Source organism: Semicossyphus pulcher, unplaced genomic scaffold (genome assembly GCF_022749685.1).
Source record: "Semicossyphus pulcher isolate SPU_LCO1_2020_fin unplaced genomic scaffold, fSemPul1.0.p SCAF_5, whole genome shotgun sequence".
In the NCBI taxonomy this organism is placed as follows: domain Eukaryota; kingdom Metazoa; phylum Chordata; class Actinopteri; order Labriformes; family Labridae; genus Semicossyphus; species Semicossyphus pulcher.
Window position 1 is genome coordinate 2,269,974 of NW_027211726.1, and position 17,475 is coordinate 2,287,448.

The 17,475-nt window shown below is 43.7% G+C and overlaps 1 protein-coding gene across 1 annotated transcript in view; it reads left to right on the plus strand.

Moving 5' to 3' along the window:
• The first annotated feature begins 6,035 nt into the window (after positions 1-6,035).
• Positions 6,036-17,475, plus strand: part of enpp2l (ectonucleotide pyrophosphatase/phosphodiesterase 2-like) — a 40,051-nt gene continuing 28,611 nt past the window's right edge. Inside the window, exons 1-10 of the mRNA XM_069680966.1 lie at positions 6,036-6,274; positions 10,161-10,245; positions 10,734-10,883; positions 12,641-12,766; positions 12,854-12,914; positions 13,141-13,238; positions 14,588-14,667; positions 14,864-14,983; positions 16,147-16,202; positions 17,060-17,125. Of these exons, the coding sequence (XP_069537067.1) occupies positions 6,257-6,274; positions 10,161-10,245; positions 10,734-10,883; positions 12,641-12,766; positions 12,854-12,914; positions 13,141-13,238; positions 14,588-14,667; positions 14,864-14,983; positions 16,147-16,202; positions 17,060-17,125 (860 nt within the window). The 5' untranslated portion in view covers positions 6,036-6,256. The remainder of the gene's footprint in view (positions 6,275-10,160; positions 10,246-10,733; positions 10,884-12,640; positions 12,767-12,853; positions 12,915-13,140; positions 13,239-14,587; positions 14,668-14,863; positions 14,984-16,146; positions 16,203-17,059; positions 17,126-17,475) is intronic.

The window sequence follows — 17,475 nt, forward strand, 5'->3', positions numbered from 1 at the left end:
TTTCCCAGAGCTGTATATCCGATAGTCGATCCCCATCACATGTGGAGTCCCTCAGGGTTCAAATCTTGGGCCGCAGTTATTCAACCTGTACGTGCTCCGTGTTTTCATTTCACCACATGACTGTTGCCCCTTAGAATCACTCTATCGATGTTTTCAACAAGTATAAAGCAATATTTCTTATTTCTTATTTCAGTTAAACAACGACATGACAGATATCTTATTCTGTGACGAGGAGCAAAGAAAACTGTTGGTTCCCGTTTATCAAAACAAGAAAGACAAAACCAAACTTAGACTTAGATCCCAGATTCAGTAACTGCATGAAGGCAATGACTGAATAAGCGATTTATCATCTCAAAAAGAGGAACAATCTGTGGTTTCATACCCAGACGACAGTTAAAGTAACTGATTAATCCATATTATTCTTATTACTTCCTTTTGTCTGGCATATTCTGAAGGCTGTGCTGAAAAGACAGTCTGCAATAAAGAGAGTAAGAAGAAAGAAAATATATAGGATAAAAAAATATGAATACATAATGTGAAGTTTCTAGAAATGCCCATAACGTCCAAATGTTCCCTGTGTGGTGATATAAGACATTTATGTTAATTGGCACATGTGAGCGCTGGAACAGGCTGTCCGTGTGTATGTGTGAGTGTGTGTGTGTATGAGTGTGGGTGTGTGTTTGAGCATAGTGAGGCAAATATTAACTTTGTCCAAAGTACATTACTGTTCCGGAATTACGATGCACAAATGTCAGCAGAGTTAATGTATTTGAGTTCTATCCCACTCTGAACTTTAAACGCTCTGCAGAAGCACGTTTGGCTAATCACATGCAGTTTAAGCGCCATTAAAGGCACTTTTCACTGCAGAATGAGACATTAAATGTGGCTGGTTCTGATTCAAAGTGGTCAGGGCAAGTAATGCTGAGTTTCTAGAGCTCAGATAACAGCTAACAGACAAGTGAATGACGGAGATTCATCAGAAATATGACGCTGGACATACTGAGTTGACTTTTTCCACAGTTTTTATATCTTAAATTTTATATCAGAGAAGCAAAAATTCTTTTGAACACATCCTTTTTCCAATAATTCCAATTGGGATTGATTTAAAATGAGTTTCATGACAATCAGAGCTTTTAGAAATGCCTTCAGCCTAAAAGTCACATTTAAGTCACACATCATACAATCTACACGTAAAAAAAAAAGTAAAACTGAAAATAAATGTGAGTCTTACTTGCTAATTCTGTATACTGGAAATAAATCATCTTTCCACTTTTGGCCTTTTTGCTGAAAGTTCGTCTGACCCCGAGGAAATCACAAATCACTTTGCCCGCTCCAATATTTTTAGGTTTGCACAACAGTTTGTTGAATATATTATAGCAAAGAAACGCACAACTTAAAGTGTCAAACAGATGCACTAGACACGACTTTGCATCTCATACAGATGCACAAGGTAGTTTCTGTTTTTAGTTTCTGCCTTAAGGTACCCTTCAGCCTCTGTTTCTTCCTTCTTAGAGGATCCCAATCACATGTGGAGTCCCTCAGGGTTCAATTCTTGGGCCGCTATTATTCCATCTGTACATGCGTCTTTTCACAGCTATGCAGACGACATTCAGATTTATTCAGCAAGTTCAAAATATGACTGTTGTCCCTTAGAATCACTCTATCATTGTTTTAAGCAAGTATAAAGCTGGATGCAGCAATGTTCTTCAATTAAACAAAGAGAAAGATATCTGGGACAAGGAGGAAATAATGCTAGTGTCTGTTTAGGTACCCTTCAGCCTCGGTTTCTTCCTTTAAAACACTCTGTTAATGTGAATCAGTCTGGTGAAATTATGGCACAAAAACTACCAAGTTTAGGAAACATTACACGAAATAATAACTTTTTGACTTTTTGGGTCAGCACAAATTTTGATTTAACATTTATGTTCCTGCAGGCTGCACAGCGGTGCAGAGTTTATTGGCGTAGGAGGTTCCTAAATCAAATCCCGGTTCAGACGTAGTGGGCCTTTTTGTGTGAAGTCTGCATGTTCTGTGTATGCGTGGGTTTCCTCCGGGTACTCCAGCTTCCTCCCACAGTCCAAACACATGCTCGTTAGGTTCACTGGTGACTCTAAAAGTGCCCGTAGGTGTGAATGTGAGCGTGATGGGTTGTCTGTCTCTGTGTCAGCCCTGTGATTGAATGGCGATCAGCCCAGTGACAGCTGTGTTTGGCTCCAGCCCCCCAGGTCCCTAAACAGGATAAGTGGTACAGATAATGGAGGGATGGATGGGACTCACACCTTCGTTTGTGGGTGAAAGTCTTGTGCTGTTTGACCCATCCAACAAAGAGGACTTCAATAGTCTTCTATGTCACCTGCCTTCCTCGAACAGTTGCTCTGAGCATCTACTTCTGCTGTGAATGGTTCCATATTGGCTCAGGATTACGTGGGTTATATTCAAATAAAGGTGCATCACTTTACTGCAGATAGAATCATTTCATAGGTATGAACAGCGGAGGAGAAGAGCCTCCTGGCTGTGTGGTATCTTCTTAAAAAGTTACAGCATTAAGAAGTTTTTTTCCCCACCATCATCAACTTCAGTCTGAAATTCTAAGGAAGTTTAGTCTGCTTAGATTCCAGTAAAAACTATGCAGATGTAAGCATTGCTTATAAAGTTACAGCATCTGCTCCTCCCTTGTTGCATCACAGTTGTTTCTGCTTTTTTCTGTCTGACAGCTTTTTACCAGGAAATAACAAACTGTATGGCGAGCTGACAAAGGAACTTTTACTCAGAGAGGCAACAAAGCAACCGTCTTTGTGTTTGATAACGACACAGATCAGACGCTGCAGCTTGATGATTCGTTTATTCGTTTGCCAAACAGATTTAGCACTTTTTCAGTCACCATGTTCCTTGTCTCAGTTGTATGAAAAGCAACAAATTTATGCTTCAAACCAACAAAGCTACAAAGAGAAAAACTTGTTTGTATCCACATTAAAAAGTCTGCAGTCTGGCGGCGACTGAGGTCAGAGGAGAGAGGCCTAATGTCTGCGTAAGCTCGTCCTCGGGGCCTGAATCTCCTCAGTGTCTTTGCTTTGATCCACGATGACATCGCGAGAGCTTTGAGTCTGAACAAATGTGATGTGTGGAACTTGTCCGAAGCTGTTCATGGGAAAAGTATTAAAAGCTCAGGTGATTGGTGTAGATGTTTTGTTGCTTGATTTTCTCTCCTGTCTGTTTGTTTCAGAGTGAGGATGTTGTCCAGCACCTGTTGGAGCGTACTTGTCCACACCTGGCTGATAGTTTGACCCACATGGAGTCCAGGTGCATGAAACCCAAGCTGCAGCCCGACTTCCTGCCAGGATCAACCCGCTAAGCACGGCCTCAGGTGATGGGGGACACGTCGACCAATCAGATTGTCCTGTGGCTTATGGAAGGTAATCTGTGCTGGGGGGCAGAGTGTGTGTCTGCTTCACACACGCTCAGGATGAAAGGTTTTATCATTCCACATCTCTCTGTATTCAGCCTTCATGTCGGTGCATATCTGTGTGTTTGTATTCTGCATGCGGCCTCTGTGTGTGTGCGTGCCCGTGCATTGGTGAGTGTTTGTGCCTGTGTGTGGTCTTTGTAAGATGAGGATGTTTCCCCTGAGGTGGTGGATGTACAGATCACTTTCAAAGCACAGAGATTTGTCCCCCCCCCATGAACAAAATGTTCCCGGCAGAGTGCAGCCTGTCAGAGGGAGCGGAGCCTTTAAAAGCCCTCGTGTGTTGTGATAGCAGCGCTGTGAAAAGAAGCGTGATGCTGCGGCTTTCTGTGGTATTCTTCCAGAATCACAGAGCAGACAAACATCGTATGAGGGCTGGTTTCTGTCCTGCAGAGAGCTGGAGCGGAGGTATTTATCTGCTGCAGAGGCGGCTTTGAACAGAGCAGCCTTACTCACAGTGAGGTGTCTTTGTGTCTGTTTACAGAGCAAGGTGATCACATGACTCCTCACGGCTCAGCTCACTGTTAGCTCACTGCAGGCTGCAGGTATATTTCATATCATCTCATCCATGTCTCACTTTGTTTTTCACTCTTCACTTCCTGTCACTATCGTGGGCGATGGTAAACACATATTACACACTGATTAACGGCCTCAGGTCACCACCACACTCCCTAAAGTTTGTTGGGCACGTCCACCTTTATGTCGTCCAGCCCGACGTCACCACATCCGCTACAGGTTTCAAATGAGGAAGACAAACGTTGGATCTTTGTTAGCTAGCTAGCACAACAACTGTAGCAGGAGCTGGACGTTTTTCTTTCTAGAAAACTTTTATCGAGGATTCAAACTTCTGCTGCAACCTTTAAAACCAGATTGTTACCATGTGTTGCGACATCGTCGTTCAGTAATCAATGGTTTAGTCCACATACCATTCTGATATATTGATTTGTGGACTTGTGGTCGCCATCTTGTTATTTGGAACAAAACGGACCTAATTCAGACAAGACACTGGCTACGCATTGCTACATGCGTTGCTGCTTTATCCTTGTTGACAGGTCGTTGGTAATAACGTCTCAATCACAGGTTAACCAGAGCCCTGCACATCCTGCTGTATCCTCTATGTGTCTCTAAATGGGAGCAAAATTCACTAAATGAACTAGAAATTAAGACCATAAACTCATTAGGAACATGTTTACTGAGGGAATAAATCAGGAGAGAAGAAGGACCATCTTCAATGTCTTTTTAGCCTGTGGGGGTTACGGCCAATCTTGAGCCTTCATCGACACATTTTGCATTCATATTCAGATGTCAGTTTACAGCATAGACTGTATAACAAGATGGCCGACATGACAGCTCCCTGAAAATGAAGCCAAACCCTCTCTATCGCCCCCTGCTGACTGGCTGCAGTATAGCTCATAAAGCCCGCCTCCTCCATGTTAACAGATGGGACATGAGTTAAACTATGAAATCAAAATACACGTCAAATACATTTTTCTCAAACATGGTTTCTGTCATTATAGTTAGTTCTCATCATGCTGATTTATGTCAACGTGTTCATTTTTCTGACAAGTTTATTTTTAATTAGTTATTTGATGCTGTAAAAAGGATGATTGACAGCTCTGTTGACCAATCCGGCTCCTGCAGCCAATCTGTTCCGATTAGCAGAGTGGAGGAAACGTAACTAAAACAATCACAACAGTCATTGAAGCAATAATATTTGAAATTGCCGCCATAGCTGTGGAGTAAGTTCTACAAACAGCTCGTGGTTTCGCTCATTCTATATTCCTACAACACCCAGCATGCATTGCGCCCCTCCCTCTGAAAAGAACGGCCCAGCGAGAGACGCTGGAGTGAAATAGTACCGTTTTCTCTGCAGGCGACGGCTCAGAGCGGGACAGAATCTGAAATACGACGAGAAAATATCGGTGGATCGTCTAAAAAAATCTTCAGGTCTGAAGTCTACATTTCAAACCTGATGATTTTGAGGAAGTGTAGTTCAGCGAGCTCTCCGGCCTCCGCCAGATGACGTGTTTATGTAGTCTGGCGGAGGTTTTCCAGGGCCCATTGGAGAAGCAGATAGCGTCCTCCAAAGGCACGGAGTGAAATTCCTACCATAATGACATTAGCTCCCCATGATAGCATGATAGGACTGAGGTTGAAAATCGCCCCCTGCTGGTAATTAGAAAGAATGCAGGTTTTAGGCAGTTCTCAAAGGCTACTTCCTCTTCATATTATAACAAATCCCTCTAAACTTTCTAACACTCAGATGTCGCTCTTTACTGCAGTAACTCATCTCTGCATGAAGCCTGTGAAGTTTCTGCATGAACTCCTCACCCACCAGAGACATGTGGAAGGTTCTGTTGTTTTTGTTGTCAGCACTAAAACCTCCATATTCCTTTAAGACAGCCTGAACAGTGGACATTATACAACCTCTGTTCTCCCTCCCTCACAGTGCCCCCATCTCTCTCTCTCTCTCTCTCTCTCTCTTTCTCTCTCCCTTCAGTTCCTTGCTGCTGACTGTGTTGGACTCCGGAGCGTCACCCCGACCTCACTCTTGTACCAGAGCGCAGCTGTCACCATTACTTCACGCTTATTGGCCCGAGACCGAGAGAGGCAGCGGCAGAGCAAAGGCAAACAACTGGAGAGAGAGAGAGAGAGAAAGGGGGGAAGAGAAAGAGAGAGAGAGTTGAACCTCTGCTCCATCGATCCGCAGAGGCGCACAGAGGAGTTTCTACCGGACGTTGGCCACAATTTCTGCGCTTTCGCTTTTTTAAGGGGGAATGCCAAAAGTGGAACATGCTACTGGAATATCTGGTACGGTAAGACTGTGTCGGTTTGTTTGTTCGACTCGCGTGTCGCTTTGTTTTAGATTTCATTTGAAGCGTCTCCATGTCCCCCTCCCCTCCTCCTCCTCCCCCCGTGTCGCGCTCGTGCGGGGCTGACGTATCGACCTGCGGGTGAGAGAGCTGCACTTTGCCTCACATCAATGAAACCTCGAAGTTTGGACGCTTACCTGAAGAGGTGGAAATGACATAACTGTGAGAGGGGAGATGAATTATGGAGCAGCGATGACTGGCTGCTGTTAGTTCGCTCTGAATGACTGAGTGTGTGACGAGGAGGAGGAGGATGATGATGATGATGATGATGATGATGGAGTTGTTCTCTGTCAACAGTGACACATAGGTTTGCTAACCTGGGGGAGGCAGAGCACAAGCTGTAGGTTAATGGTTACACTGTGAACTGTCCGTATTAACGCTTGTCAGGGTGTGACATCATCATCATCGTCGTCGTCATGGAGACCTTGAGTTATTAGGATCAAGGACGACACCTGAGAGGGAAGATTGACATGCTAATCCTAAGAAGGAAAAATCCTGCATTATATTCATAGAATAAAATAGTCTGCCTGTGTGTAACAGAGATATTAGTGCCATGCTGATTATATCTGATGCCCCACTGTGCACCTCAGTTACCTGCATAGGTATTGTACTGTAACAGAGAGGGATTACAGTGTGCATGCAGTGTCCTGGCTATGAGGGATGTAAGACAATCGAAACTGATTCTCAAAAACAATGAACTAACTTTTATTCGTGTACATACAAATGTTCTTGGCAGAGGGTAAAAGGTTGTGAACCCGTCTCATTTCACTTTTCACCTCCTTAAAGACGGTCGAACGCATCTTTTTCTTCTCTTCTTTCTGTTTGTTTTTGTGTCGTTGCTTTTGCATGTTTCTGCTGTGCAGCACTTGTGTTGCTTGCTACGGAAGCCCTAAGCTGACATGCATCCAGTGATGAGAAGTTATGACAAGTTGTTGTTTTCCCGAGATGTCAACTTATTTATCTCGAAATAACATCGCTGCACCACCGTGACGTCAGATGATCACACCTCGTATCCCCAGAGCTGCAAGAGCACCAAACAAACACAGAACAGGCTTAACTGACCTCATCAGTGTGGGCGATGGCAGCATGTCCTGCCCTGTAATATCACAGTGAGAAGAAAAAAGAAAATGATCCCGTTATCACGAGAAAACCAGCTTTGTTATCTCGTCGAGATCTCGAGAAAACAACCAGAAAGTATAAGTAAATAAAATGTACGGACGCACACTGAAAAAAATTGCGAGTGCGATAAACTTAGCAGAGGATATTCTCAGTAAAGTCTACAAACAAATAAGCATTTAGTTTAACCAAGAACTTCTTGTGAAGAAGAATTTTACCCATGATTCATCAGTAAAGTTTACTGGGAAATTTTGGTGGCTGGACCGAGTCTTTGAGTAATATGTACTTCTAAAAAAGCTAGCTAACAAGTTCCACACAGAAAGTCTTTGTAATTTTTATGCTTAAATTCTCTCAGAAGTTTACTTACCATGGTGACTTTTAACTATGTCCAGCAAGTTAGAAGTATTTTTTAAATTAGTAAAATGTACTCATGAAAACTTAATTTTGCTCGTAGAACTTCACAAGAAGTTCTTGGTTAAACTAAATGCTTATCCGTATGTAGTCTGTATTGAGATTATCCTCTGCTAAGTTTACCAAGAATTTCTGTGTGGAAATTGTTACCGCGGTTTTTGAAGTAACTCCCACTTGTTTTCAGTGCATGTCCACTTAGGGCTTCCGTAGCTTTCACAGCTTTGCGGAGAGAAACCCCAAATCACGAGATGGCACAGCTGTAATCTACCTTCAGGCATTTGACTCTTCCACTCCAACGTACCAATGTAAAGGGAGACAAGATGACGTCCAAACTGACTGCTTTTATAAACACAGAGAACACGGGCAGAGAAAGAGGCGGAGCCGTAATGGATCCACTGAATATTCTGGTGATATATCGCGATATATTGAATCAAAGCTCCTTTATTGTGATAAAAAAGTCACTATCCCTGAGAGTAAACTCAGGAGCTCAGTCTTCTTCAGCTGATGGTTGAGTTTAAGCTGAAAGTTGTTGACACACCTCCTGCTCAGGTTGGGATGTTTGGTATGGAAGCCTCAAGATAGAAAAGTAAGTCAAGATCGCGAGAAAACAACCGGAAACTACTCGTTATCAGTGCAGTCAATAAAATGTATAGATGTACGTCCGCTTAGGGCTTCTGTAGTTTGGAGCAACAATCCAACAAGTCTCTTAAAACAAAGTCTGTGTGACCTTTTGTAAAAGGTCAAATGTCTCTCTGTGTCATCGCCCGGTTGCATTAAGTGGACTTAATAAAAAGTGATAGCTTGTGTGTAAACTTACAGCTAAAAAGGACGACGAAGCTTAACAAAGAATGAGAATTAAATAATTTAACTATTATAGAAAAGCCGACGATCCAGTTATTCAGCTGCAGCGAGGAGGTAAAGACTCTGTGACGTTTGTCTTATTGTCCACAGGACTCAGGTTAAACTAGCGGCTCTATTTTCATGAAACTTGGTAGAAGTTTTCAACACGGTCCAAGGAAGAAGAGTTCAAAATCTGTAGTGAATCAGTATCTAGCATCTGTAGTTTAAGTAGTAGTTTGTAGTAATGTGAGTTGTAGAGTTGCATATGAAGTGCTTTACGACTGGACGACCGGCCTTGGCAGAGGAGTGCCCTCCTTACTGCTCATATGAACCCTCTGATTTATCTTGTGACCCATTTGGCAGTCCTTACCTGTAGGTTGGGCAACACTGCTCTGGTGTTTTACAACAAATGATTCAGTAGCTTGATTCAGTTCTTCTGGGTCTCAAATGTGTTCCAGGCGACTCCGGGAGGTTTCTTAAGAATATTAGTTCAAGAATCGGGACAACATGTGTTTAACATCAGTTAAATGTGAGTTATAGCTGAATCTCTCTTCCTGTTAGAAAAGGCAGCGAAGGCATCGTGAAGCCCTGATCAAGAACTTCCTTATCTAACTGCAGTATAAGGCCCGCCTCCTCCATGTTAACAGATGGGACATGAGTCAAACTATAAAATCAAAATACACGTCAAATACATTTTTCTCAAACATGGTTTCTGTCATTATAGTTAGTTCTTATCATGCTGATTTATGTCCAAGTGTTCATTTTTCTCACAAGTTTACTTTTAACAAGTTATTTGATGCTATAAAAAGGAGGTGTGGCCTCATGATTGACAGCTCTGTTGACAAATGGGGCTCCTGCAGCGTTCTGTTCCCGAGTAGCAGAGTAGAGGAGGAACGGCGAGAGGAGACGTAACTAACACTAACACTACAGTCATTGAACTTTCCATCAGCGTGAATATCTGCTTCAGACCGACACGAGAAGCTGCTCTGCTGCAGACTGAGCCCACCTGAGGGCTCCAACACGCCAAGGACACAAGGTAAAGGTGTGTGTGGGTAGGAGGAAGGGGCGGGACGGGCTCCATAGTTCTTACTCTGCAGAGTTCTGCAGATCCAGGCCTGCTGGTTTATCTGTATGGGTGAGTGCAGCCCTTCTCTCTCAGAGCTATAAAAAGAGTGGACTCACACAACACTTAACTTTTCCAGGCTGCCCGCTGACCTCTGACCCCTTAGGTGAGACGTGAACATGAATGTGTCAGAGGGGGAGAAAACAAACTCCTTGTTTGTGCTGCGAGGTATCTTTCCAGTTAGCATCCTTGTGAAGTGTCCCTAAACAAGACACTGAGACGCTGCTCGCCTCAGAGCTGCTGCTGAGCCTGACCTTTGACCTTGATGTGCAGAAAACTGCATAATGAATGCTGTAAAGTCCGTTTTGTAATGTGTGCTCTGTGTTTTCTGCAGGTAGTGGTGGTTTTCTGTCTGTGGGGCACTGATGTCGGCAGAGCTGATGTTATGGGAGGAGACAACCCAACGATTCATATTAAAGGTGAGAACAGGCAGATCGAACTGACAGAAGTCAGATGTTTTTATTTGATTATTTTATCATCTTGTGTCTTTATGATATTTAATAAGAGGTGTGTTTCTCCTTCCTGCCAATGTGGGCTTTTCTTATGTGCATGTCTCTTTACCTGCCATGCAGACTGTTACAAACTCACAGCTGACCAAACACAGTTAAGAGGCTGTGTGTCGCAAACAATTTAGAAGCACAACTGAGATGCATATTTTAAATGATGTCCAGATGATGCTCCTAAAAATCAACTGATAACAGCATGTTCCAGAGTTAATGAGGCCTAAATATCAGCGTATTCTGGGTATAAGTGGAAAGTTTGTTTGCATGTTAAGACTGCAATAGATACTTGCAATGATATGCAGTTTGCAGTTATTGGAATTGAACTTGCATGTATACACTAGATGGATGGTTGTGCAGATGGATGCAGTGTGTCTGTCTAAAATGTGTCCCTCTCCTCCCTCCAGACGTCTCAGAGTGGGTCAGCTCAGCGGGCTCCTGCAAGGGGAGGTGCTTTGAGCTGGAGGAGGCCAAACCTCCAGGATGCAGGTGTGACAATCTGTGTAAGACCTACTACAGCTGCTGCACCGACTTCGACGAGCACTGCCTGAAAACAGGTCAGTCTACTGTCGCCTGGTCGCAATCCCTTCCCCCCATTTTTATCTCCTTTAACACTTTATCATCCAACGAGAAGGCTGTGTGTGTGTGTGTGTGTGTGTGTGTGTGTGTGTGTGTTCATGTTACCTGATGGCCTGCAGTGGGGACGATGTACTTTTATCTTCAAGGACAATCTGCTGTTTTTCTGTTCTGTTTTGCATGAGAAGATTAAATGTGTCATTACTTTCTTACTGTTTGTGTGTTCAGACTGAAACCCTTTCACAGCTTGTTCCTGTCAGCAGAAGAATGAGTGACATCTTTGGGCTCGTAATTTATTTGCTTTGGCCGATGTGATCGATCCCCTCCGACCTGATTAAAGTCGGGCCAATCACAACTGTTTATCCAATATGGGGCGGGGTTAAGTTCTGTTAAGGCATTTTGTAAGCAACAAAGATGGCCGCAGCTGATGTGAAACGTTCTGAATCTGCCAGTACATCAAACAAAATCACATAGACAATGTGTTAGCTCTTCCATCATGTCAGGCCAAACATCTGTGTATCATGTGCGCTAAAGCTGGGCTTACATCACGTAACTTAACCTGTTATTTTAAAGATCATTTTAAGTTTAAAGGGCCCTTTTGTTATTTTTTAACCCTTGTATCTCTAGCTATGCGACTGAGTTAAAACCAAAAACGTTCACATTTAACGTGTATCCCGCTTGAGAGTCCGCCAACTCGTTTGAATTGACGCGCAATGCATCTCGGGATACGTTGGGCCACGAAGGATGCGTCCGAGGGATCCTTCGTGGCCCGGGAAAAGGAGCCTTTGAAATGGGACAGCCTTCGACGCGCTGCTGTGACGCAATCGGCCTTCAAATACTTTGTTTGAAGGATGCAGCCCCTGAATTGGGACGCTGCGTGGATTCGTTGGGGACCATTTTCAGTGACAGATTATTTTGATTCTCTTGTGATTGTTTCGGACAGCCGGACGGTGTGTGTGGGTTCAGTGAAAATAAACTACCGTGTTTTGTGTTTATCGTTATGAGGTAACATTTTACAAAAGGCAACAGCGTGTTTTTAATGGTTTTTGGACAATAATGGAGCTGGAGTTTTATCAGGCTTCGGATACACACCGAATACTTTCTGGTGTTTGATCTTTTCATGAGATCTGTTTACAATAAGTTTCCACAGCTGGCAGGGAGGAGAACTGTGTTTGTTGTGGAATATTTTCAGATTCAGTTTGGACCCATATCCTGGCGACATCACCAACAGTAAGCAGTGGTCATGGTTACATATTTGCTTCTTAAGCTGAGATAGCACCCAGCTGTCAACAGTAGTTCCGATCCTTAGAAAGCTCAGTGTACACAACACGATAAGTGCTTTCTGCTGCTGAACAGAGGGAAGCTGCCCCAGGAGCAAATGCAAATTAGCATCTGATGCTCGTTTAGCCGTTGGCTGGATGAGAGTAAAATCTTGAAAATTGCATCTTGAAAACATTAAGCACACAAGGCCGGGACGCTTTCCAGACTGAAACAATCTGATGATTGTAGCTCCAGAGTCCTACAACCATAAGCTACTTGTGTGTGTTTTTAACGAGCTCTGCTTCCCTTCTAATCGGCTCATTTCTAACAGACCGTAGGTGCCTGAGATCTAATTAGTCACAGTTCAGTGTGTTCATTCATGCTGCTGATTATAAGGTTGTCAGCCTCACTGCGAGCCTTTTAAAGGCTATTGTACTTAAGTATCGTATCACAAGCTCTCCTCCTTCCTGTGTCTCAGCGGGAGGGTTTGAGTGCATGCCGGATCGCTGCGGGGAGGAGAGGAACGATGATCACGCCTGTCACTGCTCGGAGGACTGTCTGGAGAGAGGAGACTGCTGCTCCAACTACAAGTCGCTCTGCAAAGGTACAAATGATGTCATGCAACAGTCAGGAAGTGAGAGTGAATGTGCACACGGCAGGTAATGAGTCTGTGCTGTTGTTTCCATGCGAGGTGAGACTTCATGGGTGCAGGGAGACTGTGAGGAGATCAAGAGTCCTGAGTGCCCTGCAGGGTGAGTCTGACGTCAAACTCCGAACCATAAACACAAGAGAGTGTGTGCTGTTCAAAACACGCTGAAAGTTCATATTTAGTTTTGTTATGTTAGAGAGTAGGCTGTTGAAACTCTGTAAGGACTTTATAATGATAATAAAGAATTGAAAAATAAAAGATTTTTCAACAAATTTCCATTTTATATGCAGATGTTAAATGTTGTCTTTTTACCTGGTTGTTCTGCTCAGCTTCATCCGTCCTCCCCTCATCATGCTGTCTGTCGACGGCTTCAGAGCCTCCTACCTGAAGAAGGGCAAATCTGTCATCCCCAACATACAGAAGCTCAGTGAGTCTTTAAGTCGTTTTTTTAGTTTTGTAGGTGTTTCAGTCAAGATGTAACTCGGCTGATAACATGATTCATCTGTCAAAGTAAGACTTTAATCAAGGTTTCGTTGAAGTACTTAAATGGTAATTCTTGTTATTTTAAACTCAAGCCCTATTTTACCTGTTGGGGTCTAAATGACGAACAGGAACTAAAGGTTTTGGGATTGTTCCGGTAGATTCACTCAGCAGCTGTGAAACAGGCTGTAACGGCTGCATCGTCATCTGTGCAGGTACATGCACCTGGTCAAAGTGCGTCCACTAAATGTTCTTGCTGTTTCCACTGACAGGCTCAGATTGTGTTTGACAACATTACAGGAGGGATCCCTACAGAGAGAGACCTCTTTGTTACAGAGGATGCCGGAGCCGTAATGTGCTTTATGTCGGTGTTCACGATCTTTTGTTTTGTGTTATGGTTTAATCACTTCCGGTATTTGGCACCTGGTGTGGTTTCACCTTTATCTACCTGCTGAGTTGGGTTGTGGGAGGCAGACAAAGAGGGTGAGTGGGTTTAGACATTTTCTATTGACCGCCATCGTTGTCATCATTGTCATATTTATCTTTGTTTTCAAGTTATTTTTTGCTTTTTGATGGTCTTTTGTCTAATAAAGGTTAGAACTTATCTGGACTTTGGGTTGCTCTTTGGAAGGATACTCGTCACAGTAACAAGCCCACATCTTTTCTCTACAGAGAAAGATGCTTTGTATGACCCGAAACACCCGTTACATCGCTCCTCTGAAAGCTACAAACATCCACTGACAGTTATTTAAGTCTTCAGAACACCGGAGCTGCTGGTTTACCGCTTCCTCAGTTGGTTAGTTTTTGTTACAGTTTGATGTTGCGGTTTTAAATTGGATCCATTGCGATGTTTTTTAAAAGCCACAATAACACAAATCGAGGCAGCTGTGGATCAGCAACTTGCGTGCTCTGGGATTTAAATGGTTATTTTTGGGCAGTCCGCTGGCTTTGAAGAGCGCGATCAAACGTCTGTTTCAGGTTTCAAACAAGCAACAAAAAGCTCTCTATCTGCAGGGATCCTTTCTGTCATGTTGTCACACACTTAGAATAACAATCTGAGCCTGTCAGTGGAAACAACAAGAACTTTTAGTGGACGGACATTTAATTGGATTATGTTGCAGCCATTGCAGCCTGTTTTGCAGCTGCAAGCTGGAGAAATCTAGCAGAGCAACTCCAAAACGTTTTGTATCTTTTATTCATTTGACCCCAGAATCTGTACACAGAGGAACCGGGTATAAAAATACTTGAGTAACACTTTGAAATATGTTTTAATGCTGAACATGTGTTTGCCTTTAGGAACGTGTGGTACGTCGGCGCCGTACATGCGACCCGTCTATCCAACAAAGACCTTCCCAAATTTATACACCCTCGCCACCGTAAGTGACAAAACTCTGAATGATGGGTTCAGACCTTCAGCGTGTGATACCAGAAGCAGGGCTGTAAATGTGTACTCCCATGTTTGTAGGTTAAGTCAACACGTTATGCCATAGTCATGTTCAGCCTGCTAATGTTGTGACGCTGCTGCAGGGCCGGTGTTTGATATTTTAACTGCAGTGATATTTCCCTCTGCAGGGTCTGTACCCAGAGTCCCATGGGATTGTGGGTAACAACATGTACGACCCGGTGTTCAATGCCACCTTCAGCCTGCGTACCAGAGAGAAACTGAACCACAGATGGTGGGGGGGGCAGCCTGTGAGTAAACTCTACGCCTGTGATTGGACTGAACATTTTGTGTCATGTTTAATTTGACGTTAGCTATGATGTGGAGTGATTTATCTCAAACTTACTGTGCTGGTAATAGTTGGTTGGAAGGTTTCACAACTGTCCTAACTATGAACAAAACCAAACTTACAGTAAATCGTGGCAGACAGAATGTATGCACCACGTGTGTTACTGGAGGATACCTGTAGAGGGCGCAGCAGAGAGCTCAGGCCGTATGAAACTACCGTATGTGCGGGATGTAAACAACAGACATGGCGACACTCGAGGAGGTTCCTGTTATGTTCACTCTGAGATCACGGCAGAAACTGTGACAGAACACACCGTCTGCTCCGTCCCCGCTCCGTCTCTCCAACATGTTCCTCCGTGCTCGGACGTAACGCTCCCGGACTTGTTCCCATTTAGTTTTGCAGGTTTCCACGTCGACTTCTAAAACAGAACTTATCTGTCTGCAGCTGTTTGACAGGCATGTTTGTCTCTGTGCAGCGGCAGCGACACATCGTACAGATGTGGATCTTTGTGGACTCGGTCTATCAGCTTGTCTTCAGAACTTTCTGCCATTGTTGTCCCTGCTGCTGTGTTGACCGGGTCACATCCCCTCTGCCTCTACACTGCCCCTACTGCTCATGTGCAGACCGCGTAGCGTTAATTTATGAGGACGTGCACAGCCGACTCTCCAAACAGACGCAGGGACCGCGGGGCAGCCATCATGCGCACGCGAACGAGTAGTTAAAAGCAAGTTTATCTCCGGCTTTATAATTTGTTGCCAGTTTTGCTACCAGTTAGTGCAAATGTTTTTTTATAATGACTTGATGATAGCGTTTACCCAAATCTAAATATTTAAGTAGCTGCCCAGCGCCGTAGACTCACAGCTTGAAGGTCTCTGGTTCAGCCATGAGTTAAACTGAAAGACTGTGTTGACAAAATGACTAAATTGGCAACTTAATTGTAATTTAAAGCAATCCAAATCAATCTCAACTCATCTTAACATTTGAAGGCAGCCTGAAAACTAACATTTTACTGTGTAGTACGTAGTTATACAATCTCAGGAGGACTGTGGGATTGCACTGTGGGATTAATATATCAAAGGGACGTTAGCTTCCTGCTAACCTCAAGCTTCTTCTCTGTCTCTACAGATCTGGATCACAGCAGAGGAACAAGGAGTGAAAGCCGGCACTTTCTTCTGGCCTTGGTACTTAAGTTAGTACTGGAACATTTTTCAATAGCTTCACACGCAGCTCTGGAAACTCACAAAACCCGAGGACGCAGCGGCATAAAGACCACGGGGAGTTTAGGAGGCAAATATATGGGTTATAATATAGTGTACATTATTTATCAATCATGCTGCAGAAGATGCTCCCTGGTTATAAATGCAGTTGTTGTTGTTTTATAGATGAACAAAGCAGCATATATGAAACATGAATGGGAACTAAAACCTGTGTGTAACTTGACTTCAGAGGATTCTCAGAAGCACAGAGGGACATTTGAACTCCAGCCAAACCTGAGGCCGTGTTTACACGGACGAGGACACACCTGAAAACCCAGCGTTGCAGGACTCGATCCTCTCACACACTTTTGAAAAGTTTCCTGAACTCTGAAATGCAATAAGACTGGAAATCCCAGCAGGAATATCAATCAGTCTGCGTTCTCTTCATTTGACCACATGACAGCACAGACGGATCGCTTTCAAACACATCTGCATATCTGTGACCCCATGGTCACGAGGTTCACAGAGGCTTGGAGCTCGTCACATCCTGAGACTGACTGACAAAGGCCCCAAACACACTTTAAACAAACACACGCACACACACACGGAGAACAATACCCCCACACACTCAGACACAACAGAGCCCATTGAGACTGAAAGCAGCCGAAGAAGCAGAGTGTAGAAAAACAAAGTAAAGACAAAGTTAATTAGGCTTATATTTGTACGGGTTAGTTAACACCTTTAGAAAGGACTCTTTGATAATAGTCTGTGTGTGTTATTCGTGTCATGCAGAACATAACTTCCTTAACCTCTAAATCATCGTCGGCCATGTTCTGTTTCAGGGTGATTCCCCTGGAGAGGAGGATTTTGACCATCCTGCGCTGGCTGCATCTGCCCGATGATGAGCGGTAAGTCTTTGCACTTCATATAGGCCATACATTAACTTTATATAACATGTAGTCAATGTGAGAACACCAAGTGGTTTTTTGGAGCCAGAAGTGAACAGATGTGGACAACAAACAAATGACAATCTGTTCTTGATCGAAGATTTCATCCTTCCAACGTCTACACCACTTATCCTGTTCAGGGTCACGGTGGGGAGGAGCCTATCCCCGCTTTCATTGGGCGAGAGGCGGGGTTACACCTGGACTGATCACCAGTCAATCACAGGGCTTACACATAGGCTGGGTTCGAAATGCCGTACTATATACTACATACTATATACTACATACATACTATATACTACGTACTATATACT